Source organism: Cibotium barometz, chromosome 63 (assembly GCF_041138505.1).
Source record: "Cibotium barometz isolate CiBa-2024 chromosome 63, ASM4113850v1, whole genome shotgun sequence".
Classification (NCBI taxonomy): Eukaryota; Viridiplantae; Streptophyta; class Polypodiopsida; order Cyatheales; family Cibotiaceae; genus Cibotium; species Cibotium barometz.
In genome coordinates, this window is record NC_141108.1 from 7398347 (window position 1) to 7409247 (window position 10901).

General features: G+C 37.2%; 1 protein-coding gene across 1 annotated transcript; it reads left to right on the forward strand.

The window, feature by feature from the left end:
* Positions 1-7572: 7572 nt before the first annotated feature.
* LOC147603616 (uncharacterized) lies at positions 7573-10173 on the forward strand. The gene has a single exon (XM_086796192.1). It carries the CDS (start codon positions 7999-8001, stop codon positions 9247-9249), a length of 1251 nt encoding a protein of 416 aa, XP_086652318.1. The 5' UTR covers positions 7573-7998; the 3' UTR covers positions 9250-10173.
* The last annotated feature ends 728 nt before the right edge of the window (positions 10174-10901 follow it).

Consider the following 10901-nt stretch of genomic DNA (forward strand, 5'->3'; position numbering starts at 1 on the left):
TTGCGGGTCGACATGAACTTGTTGAAGAAAGCCCAAGTGAGAAACTCTTGAATGCTATTTTGCAAGATGGTCATGATATGAAGATATACGTTGATGCAGTGGAGATATTCAATCCAAGGTTTTCTCTTTCAGATGTTTTGTTGAAGCTAAAGGACATTCTTGAAGATGAGTACAAGCAATTTGAAATGTCAATTCAGGCTCATTGTTTTCGTATCGGAGACCATGATTTTTGTCACCTTACAGATTTTACACAGCTGTCTGTGGAGAAAGCCAAAGTTACAAAGAGGTTCAGTAGATTTTCAAATAGAACCTCTTTCACATGTCCTTCATCCATTTCTTGTCCAATCCATAAAAAGCATTGCAACCTTGTCCCCAAGGATGTCTCCTTTCTTTTCTTCCTATTTTTGAAAGCAGAAATACAGGATAAAGAGCAACAACCAGAAATTGATGCAGAGAATGAGGAAGAAAACTTAAATGTCACCACAGTTTCAAAGTTAGAGAAATGTGAGATTTTAGAAGAGGAAGAAATTGATGTTCAAGCTGAGGAGAGAGAAAGTGCCAATCTTGATGTTGCAGAATTTAGGGCTTTCACTATTACTGAAGAGCCCTCAGAGGAAGCAAGCATATCTGAATCCTCTGTTACTCTTCCAAACCTTCCTTTCTTCTATATCAATGAGAAAGATTTTATTCCTCTGTCCTATCTTCAATGTCTCTTCAATATCAGAGAAGACTACTGTATTGTAGCAATTTCAGAAGCTTGTGAAGTGGCCAAAGACTTTATTGATACAGAAGTAGAGTCAAAGGAAGAGTTTTTGGCACTTGATTTGCAAACATCTGACCACTCATTTATCCCTGCTAATGATGCACTTGCCTTGTGCCTTAAAAAAGTGGAAGAGGGGAAACCTTCCTTGAGTGATGAGGATTTTGAGAACAGGCTTATTGAGTTAGGTATTGAGTCTTTTGGCAGAGATTTCAAGCTTCAGGCAGATTCTGATAAAGTGGAAAGGGTTGGCTCATGCAACTTGATGAAAGACAAAGTAGTAATTGAGGATGAGTTGCAGAAGGTAGCTTCCATTTAATCTTTTGTAAAATGTTATTGTGATTGTAATTTTTTAAAATTGAGGTTTTTGTGCAGATTGAATTGCTTGATAAGGATGATTTTCTAGGAAGAGCTAGAGGCAGCAGAGTGAAATCTACAGACACTAGGTCAAGAAGGCCTTCATCTGCTCTCATGCACTACTTGCCTACATTGGATAAGGCTGTGTTTTGTGCATTCCACATGAACTTCTCTGAAGATGCTGAGTTGCCAATATTTGCCTTGAAGGTTTTGTCAAGGTTCATGGGATATACTCCCCTTCAAATAAATGCTAACAAGGTTTTGCTTCTGGAGAGAGCTGCTGCTCTTAGAATCTTTGGATATGTTGCAGGTTTCAATGCCTCAAGAGCAGGATACTTTCTTTGCTACTCTAGCTATGCAGCTGCAGAGTTGAGGTGTCAGATATCAATCTTCTTGGAGGTTATAGAAGGAGAAATTTTTTGAGATACAGAGGTGACATGCCAAGTAGTCCCAAGAGAATCAAAAACTAATGTACACAATATTTTGCAAGGATCGATTATATTTCAGCAAATATTTTGTTAGAGGTACAAATGTGTTAGTAATCATTAGTCTCTTTCTTGAGGTGTTGGTGTAGTATCCTTTGTAATTGCCTCCTGTAGAACTAATTGAATAATTCTTTAAGTGCATTGCTTCTTCTTTGTCCACCTCCTCCTCTTCGGGTACATCTAAAAAAGGAAGTTCTCGCTTGATAATGAGACTTTTCCATTCCTTGTGTATTCCATGTTGCAAGTGGTCCTTCTGTAGCAAAATATGGTCCATGCAAGTAAAGAATATGCTACAAAGACAATTTTTGTTAGTACATTTAAGAAATTACAAGTAATAAGTCTGGACACACCAATTTATAATTGTTTTGATAAGTCTGAACACTCACCAAGTAATAAGTTATGTCTTTTTCTCCCCAGGCATCTATGATAGCTTTGATCAAAAGCTTTATTGCTTTTTTGAAATCATCTGCATAAGTATTTGAACCAACTTGTTGTCTAAGGACTTTGAAAAAATTGTCGAGTTTTTTTCAAACTTCCATATGTTTGTTGGCTACATCTGGTCTACTTTTGACATTTGTGGTGATGACACATAGCTGTGTCCAACAGTTCCACATTGCGTTGACTTGTTTGGTGTCATGGTTGCTCAAAAATCTTCTCGCTTTTGCTCCTCCCATTGAAACATCTTGCAGAACATCACCTGTACCTCCAGAAAGAACAGGATCTTTTTTAAGATGCACTTCCCCACCATGAAAACCCATTTGAGAGAGCAAGGCTTCACACTTTTCTATGCACTCATCTGCAAGTTTAATCGGCTTAATAGAATATGCATAGTCCAGATGAAGTCTGAGCAATTTGTCCAAGATTCTTATCTCTGCATGCAATGTACATATATGCACATTTTTCAAATGTATTGGTAGAATTGGATCCCATATTTTAATAGAAGTTGGATAATCGACAACATTCACATTATTTTTGGATGGTGGTTTTTCAATCTCATTTTCTGCAAGCCATTCTCTTGTCCCTGTTCTTGCCATGCAATAAAGACATGGATATTTGGTATTTGCTCCTCCACATACACCAAACATACACTTCAACGCCTTGAGGTCGGCACTCAAATGCCATTCCACAATGAAATCACCTATGTCGTCAACATGAAGGTGTTCACCTGTATTTTGGCTCTGAATAACTGAAGGAATGTCTGTTTGTGAGAAGAGCCACTTTAATGTTTCATGACTCTCTACTGGTACCTGAGCTGATCCAATCCACCATAGCTCCATTTCTGAGTGAGTTTTGTGATATGGAGAATCAAGCTTACCTTGACTATAGTCCAATGCTTTATTCATTAGGGATATAGATATTCTTTCCATTTTTTGACATTTTTGGATTTGAGCTTCATCTAATTTTAAAACAAATACAAGTTTTCCTTCACAATCTATTTCTCTTATGTTGTAATATCTCACCATAAAAGATTGGACTTTTCTAATGTTCATCCAAATATTATTATAAACGTTGTATTCAAAAGATGATTTTTTTTTGTCTCTCATATGGCATTATTCCCTCAATATGGAAATACTCTCCGAAATGTTTAGAAATTTCCTCATTTAACAGAGTTCTATATTTTCCAACATTGTGAGGTCTAGGCAACCCAAAAGCTTTGATTTTGTAATACTTAAGGACCCTGAACCAGGTTTTAGAGATGGCTCTGTATCCCTTTCTACTCACTGCCACTGTGTCACAAACTTCTTGCATTTGGGAAGGCTGGACTAATAAGTCCATATCTTTTAATAGATGTTGAAAGACCAGTTTTTTTTGAGTTTGATTTTCAGGAAGTTCTAAAAGTTTCAAGATATCCGACCTATTCATAAGCTCATTCAAAAATCTTACCCTTTCCTGAGCATTAGACATGTCAAATCCTAGAAGGTTAGTAACATGATCTCTTACAAGTTTTAACCTTTTTTTTCTTTGTCCAGATCTCTCTGTTAAGTTAACTACATCCCGCATTCGTTTTACTCATGCTCTTAATCCTATTGGAGTTTCTTTTAAGGTTTTCAATTGATCATTTTCTTGTTTCAAAGACACTATTTTGTTTTCAAGTTCTATAATTTTTGTTGCATTCAAAGATGAAGTATTTTGAAGATATGTAGTATATTCTGCATATATAATATGTGATTGAGATAGTCTTGAACTATAACCAAGTAAGCCATCCTTCCCATCACCAACAAATCTAATCAAATCATGTGGTGTGTGAAAAGAAGGATACCTTCCTGTTTTGGGATCCGGTGGATATAGACTTCCATCTGTCCATAGGTCAATATGCTTCTTTCCTTCGTTGCGAAGATGTTGAGCTTCATTTGCACATGAAAGGGATCTTTGGTAGACACTCCGTGTAGTTGCATACTCTTGGTTGAGCTTGATATTCAAATGAAACTTATGATTAGATGTATCACTCATTACTAACAGAGCAAAAAATATAAGCAGAGCTATTAGATCATGAGAGACACAGAAGAATGAGAATGAGATGTAGCTTGTGAAATTTTTAGAGAAGCAGAGGAGTGAAATTTTTTTGGAGAATGGATAAGAGCGCGTTTGGAGAGAATGGTCATTTTGCCGCGTAGTCACTAAAAGAGGACAAATTTCGAGACGAGCCATTAAAGAGTAGTATGAAAACGATATATTTTTTTAGATTTTAAAATATGTACTTAGATACGTATTCAATCAGATAGATACGCTTTAAATACCCAAAACGGCTAAATTTGGAGCCGTTTTAAATTTCATGGTCTCCTATCATGGGGCTTTCTATTTTATATAAAAATTTAGCATTCTCAAAATATATACCCATGGCCTTGTTTAACTATATATACATGAAGGTTTTGATTATAGTTAGCATCTTCCATCAATTTTCTATTTTCACATTCCAACCTTTTAATGAGTACATTCTCCTACCATAATGATACTATTCCCTAATCCACCACCATGTAGTAGGACCAAGTGAAAGATGCCATGTGAGAGTCTATTTAGTCACCTAAGCTTTTACCCTTAAGCAATGTAGTAGGTATGTAAGGGTAGTAGGACCATGTTATTCCCTAATCCACCACCATGTGAGAGTCTATTTAGTCACCTAAGCTTTTACCCTTAAGCAATGTAGTAGGTATGTAAGGGTAGTAGGACCATGTTATTCCCTAATCCACCACCATGTAGTAGGTATATAAGGGCACTAGTAGGGACCAAGCTAAAGATGTCATGTGAGAATGGGTTCGTTGGATTGAGAAGCTGAAGATGGTTCGCTTATTTTGGTTCATGGGTACCCCTAGACCAGACAGTTACGTGACCATAGAAGGAACCATATACCACAGAATCGTTGGGTATGACCAAGTAATACAAGTCTTACTACCCGCCAACTGAATAGTTGTTATGGAATGCAATACAATCCATAGTCTACCTCCCCTACCATCAATCTTTCGTATCGTAGAAACCATGGCAGAACCCCCCATATTTCACCCCTACTTGAATCGCTCAAGTCTTGTGCCCTAGCATTAAGCCTAGAAGCCTCTTTTATGATGAATAAGACTAAATACATTAGTCTCAAATCCTTGTAATCAACCTTGTCCTTGTAAATATTTGAATTGAGAAATAAAATTATTTCAAGGTTTATTTTTATATCATGAGCGTATTGTAAAATATAAGTCTCGTGATCCTAAATTTAATCTTGCAATGATGGCAATGAGGGATTGAGACCTATAACTTTTTTTTGCAAGGTGGTTAAACAAAATTGCATCAAGCATAATACAATTTGAGCAACATTATGAGTATGGTCATTTTCCATATGAAAATAGAAATGACGCATGTGATAAGAGACAATGATACTAAAATGAGGAATCAATCTAGGACTTTTTACATCACACCTCCAATGTGTATGATACTTACTATGTTGAATAAGAAATAAATTATGGCCTCTCTCTCTCTCACACACACACACACACACACACACACACACACACACACACACACAAACGAGTGCATGCACATGCACATATGTGCATGTGCATGTGTGTGTGCATGCGTGCGTGTGCATGCACGAGAGAGAGAGAGAGAGAGAGAGAGAGAGAGAGAGAGAGAGAGTAGAAGCCCCTGTTAATTCTAGCTAGGATTGGTAAAAGCTTATAACAAAATGGTTCCTTATAAAAAAAGTTCTTTTTAGGTGCTTTAAGTATTAGACAAAATGGTTCCTTATAAAAAAAGTTCTTTTTAGGTGCTTTAAGTATTAGACATGGATTTTGAAACAAAATGAGAGATTTACACACTTTTTAACCCAAGGTATGTACTTATGAATCATAAAGATCATAAACTCGAAGGGCTCACCTTTTGTGTTGAGAGCGATTGGAAAAAAGAAAACGATCATGAAGTCACTAACTTTATTTCAAAAAATGTATAGTACATGAGTCCCAAGTTCCGAACACCTTTTTGGCCCACTAGAGAGTATTCATGGTTTAGGGTGTCCACATAGTTATGGGCACATGGAAGCTTAGGACATACAAGTTCCCAACAACTTTTTGGCCCACTAGACCGTTCATAGGTGTCCACATAATTATGGGCAAGTAGAAGCCTAGGACAACTACATAGTGAGGCTATAAAAGATATTGAATTTATGGATTGGGAAGGTTAACCATGGGAGAGAGAGACTTGTGGCTTTCTAGATGTTGTGTAGCCTCTATTGTGTCAATGTGGGCTCCTTGGATTAGAATGATGTGCAAGGGAACTTTGGAATGAAGGCTAGGAATGAGTGAGTGAATAGCATGCTTCTTACAATGGAGGACCAAAAAGGGAGGGGCAATCAAACAAGGCACTCACATAGTTAGGAGAGAGAGAGAGAGAGAGAGAGAGAGAGAGAGAGAGAGGGGCATTGTAGTGACATGAAATTGTGCATTATGAAATGATGCATGATGCATTATGAAAAGGTTGGGTGGAAAGGAGTATCTTAGGTTAAAATCTAAGGCAAGGGGAGGGAATCTACTTTTGCAGAGGGGCGCGGGAGGCAAAAGCTCTTGCTTTGTTACTTTCATGAGGATGTGGCTAGTGTCACACTGAAAACTTGGAAAGGCACACACACACACACACACACAAAATAAATGAACAAAGAAAAGGCTAAACCTTTCACATCACAACACTTCATTAATTGGACGCCCTGGGTCTTGAAAGAGAACCCCCAACAAAAAGAAAATCAAGGAATCTGTGCCCATGGGCGCCCACAATCCAAGTCCCAACGGTAAACTCTCATAGAATATTGCCACAAGGTTGTCTGGCCTTAAAAGCTCAATTAATTAAACAACTCTATCCTTGCATGCATTTTATTATCACTATTGATGCATGCATTTTATGGATTAGAACCATTGTTAATGCATGCATTTTATGTTTCTTCTGGAGGAGACATGCATTTTATTATCATTACTGATGCATGCAATTTATGGATCAGAATCATTATTAATGCATGCATTTTATGTTTCTTATGGAGGAGAGCGATGATTAGTTATTATCAATGGAAAGAACAAGATTCTTAGTTTTGCAATAAAAGGCATATATGATGAGTGCAGGTTGCTTAGCTTTATATGTCTAAAGAAGAAAGAATTTAAACATATTAATGCTTGTTGCTATGGGTATCAATACCTTTGTTTTGGGTACCACTAATACATTAATTACATTTTGGCCAATCATTATTAGGATGATTTTTATAGGTCCATTGATTCATAATTAGTCTAGGTAGATAATGAAATCATTTGATCACACATAAGTGTACTGTTGGTTTACATAGTTTGAATTTTGATGTGACCAAAAGCTAGTTGTGAACCATGCATGTTACTATAATTTGACAGAGACAAATACATATACTTGTGATTTGAAAGGACAGAAATATATTTGTATTTAGAAAAAAGATAAGAAATAAAGGGTGCATCATAAGACACATGTTCTCCTCTAACATACAAGTGTGAGGTAAAGCCTCTTTTGTGCATTTAGTTGCTTTGTCTCCTTTGCTATCTCCATACACAGAAGCTTTCCATAGATCCTCAACCTGTCTGACCCTCTTCTATCCACACACACAGAAGCTTTCCATAGATCCTCAACCTGTCTGATCCTCTTCTATCCACACACACACACAGAAGCTTTCCAATATAGATCCCCCAGCAAAGATTAAGCTTAGTTTTCCATAGATCTATGAAGAAATCAAGCTGAGATTTCTATACACTTGTACATAAAATATCAAAGCCAAGGGTTTTTTACATGGATTAAGCCAGTATCCAGAGAGATAACGCTGAGATTTCTACAGGTTTATGCGCTAAAGCAAAGCTGTATGCAGGTTTCTATATAGAATAAAGCTTATTTTCATAGATAGAGGGGCTTGATATGGGATTCCTTGATGCAAAGCCTAGCAGAAAAATGAAGCAATATAGGGGCAAAGGTAGCAGGCAGAGCTCTTCATTATTATCAACAGTGGGAATGATCATCCTTGTCATGCTTGCCATTGCAGTCCCATTTCTCATTGTGTATACTTTCCCTTCCATCAAATTCATCATTTTTGAGGTTTTTCCAAGCCTGTGGAGCTTTTATTATCAGCTTGTTACACCGCGAAATCTCTTTCTTCTGCTGAATCTCATCATCTTCAGCATATTTGCTATGACCCATCTGCACAGGCAAGCTCCATCATCGCCATCGCCATCGCCATCATCTCATGATCAGCATAAACACACTAATTATGCAGTAAATCATACTACTGCAGAAGAGATTATGCTTACTCGCCACTACACTGCCGCTACTACTGTGATGAAGCTGACTGATCACTATGGTGCAGCAGATGATAATGATCACGCTTTGCAGTCTAGCACAGTGATTAAGAAGGTGATTAGGGAGACTATACTGCAGCATGCAAAGAAGAGTACAGAAAGCGCAAGGACGGCTGCATCTACTCATGCGATTGCTGGACAAGAAGATGAAGACGCTGCAGCAGTGGAAAGTAAAAAAGCAGAAAAAGCAGTTCTGACGGCTAAATCAGAGGCTGATCCGGGCTCTACACGCGAGGATGCTCCAAGATTAGCAGGTAATCCCATCAACAACCCACTGCCATTTGACGTTAATTGCAGCCTTAATATTGAATCAACTGTATCAGAGGAAGGATCAATATTTAAACGAGATGATCAAGATAGGCCATTGCCGTCTACCCGTTTCACACACAAGAAGGCCGGTAAGGTGGCCACTACTGAAAGGTCCAACAGCCCGTTGAGGATTTCAAGGCCAAGTGTGAAAAGGGGGGACACATTGGATGCAACCTGGAACGCCATTTGTGAGAAGAAAAGGTTCTCTAGCCCACTTAATCGCCATCATAATCACACTAGAAAGATGGATAATGGCACTAATGATGGGATTAACAAGGCTAGCACATCTCCTTTATCTCCCTCTAAACAAAGAACCCGCATGCTTTTAAACTCTTCACCTGACCATTTTGCAAGAGTACTCAGAAGGAGAGAGCCTACCATGCCCCAAGAGGAATTGAATGCCAAGGTGGAGTCATTTATTTCCAGGTTCAATGAACAAATCAGGATCCAAAGAGAGCAATCTTTGCTAAGTTATATGGAAATGGTTGACAGAGGAGCAAGTTAACTAGTGCACTAATCACTATCTAGATGCTCTATAATCTTCCCAAGAACTTATCACCCTATTATGCTTAAGTCCACCACCTAGTCATGCCAAGCTTACCATCTTGTCACTCTTATCACTCTATATAATCATGCCAAGCATGTAATTTGCCATCTTAGCACTATATAACATTATATGTGTAATCCAACTACCATCTTCTCTTTTCACTATGCATGTAATCACCATCTACTTACCTCGTTTCATTATACGTGTAATCACCATCCCACTAACATCTTCTCTTTTCACTATGCATGTAATTACCATCTACTACCTCTTTCACTATATCACCATCACACTCACATCTTACCATCTTCTCTTTTCACTATATATGACATCTACCATCTTCACTTTTCAATATACATGTATAACTACCATCTTTCCTTTTCACGATACATGTAATTACCATATGTTCATCTTCTTATGTCAAGTACTAATCTTTTCAAGTTTTCCATCTAATCGCTCTATTGCCATCTACTTACTCTCTCATAGTGCCAAGCTTACCATCTACACCACTATGAGATTTTCCTCTCTCATTCTTCACACTCTTTATCTCTAATCATGCCAACCTTACCATCTTATAACTATGTTTTGTCAAGCTTTACCAAATGATGCAAATTAGCTTCACCATTTTATCTCTCTTAGATCAAGTGTCTTAGTATAGGTTTTTTTGGCACCCACATATGGTAGGACTTCTTGTGTTTAATGACTCCTACCAATCAAGTCAACAAAGGTATAGAGGATTGAATTCTGTCGATGCATACAAATAGCAGAGTGTTTATTCCTTTAGAACTAGTTATTATTGTATTGTGATGATGGGTTTCATTCCATTTTTTTTGTAACGGCACTAGAATGAAATATATCTCATCTATGATTGTAGAGGTTTGTACACATTATTGATTTCTTTACTAAATCAATAAGAGAGCTTATTCAAGCACGATAATAATAGATAACCTTGGGCACTTGGTTTGATTAAGGATATCATATGAATAACTTTTTCTTGTTTCGTATCTTTGCTTTATTATGGTTTCCAACTTTAAGCTTAATTGCTAAATGCATTCACAAAAATTAGCATCAAACATAAATAGGATACGAAGTAAAAGTTTTATAAATGTTGGTAGTGGCCATCCATAAAAACCAAAAGCAATTAAATGCTTTGTTTATAAACTTAGTCCTTTAGAAGAAAGTGGTAAGAATTCTTTTAAGCTAGGATAAACTTGAGACATGCAAGTAAGATTTTTTCAAAGTAGGATAAACTTAGGACATGCAACTAAGAATTCTTTCAAGCTGCGATAAACTTGAGACATGCAAGTAGGCTAATTGTGAAAATGATTGAAGCTCACACTCATAATTATTTATCATTATTGAATTCTTTCATTACAATAATGTATAGAATATCACCTTTAATAAGATTCAATATCAAAAAACTCATGTCCATGTAAGAAAATATGCATATCATGTCCATGTAATCAAATATGCATATCATCTTAATATGGATATCATGTCCATGTAATCAAATATGCATATCATGTGCATCATGCACACGCGTGCACGCGCACATGCCTGCACATGCACACATGCACACACACACACACACACACACACACACACACACACAC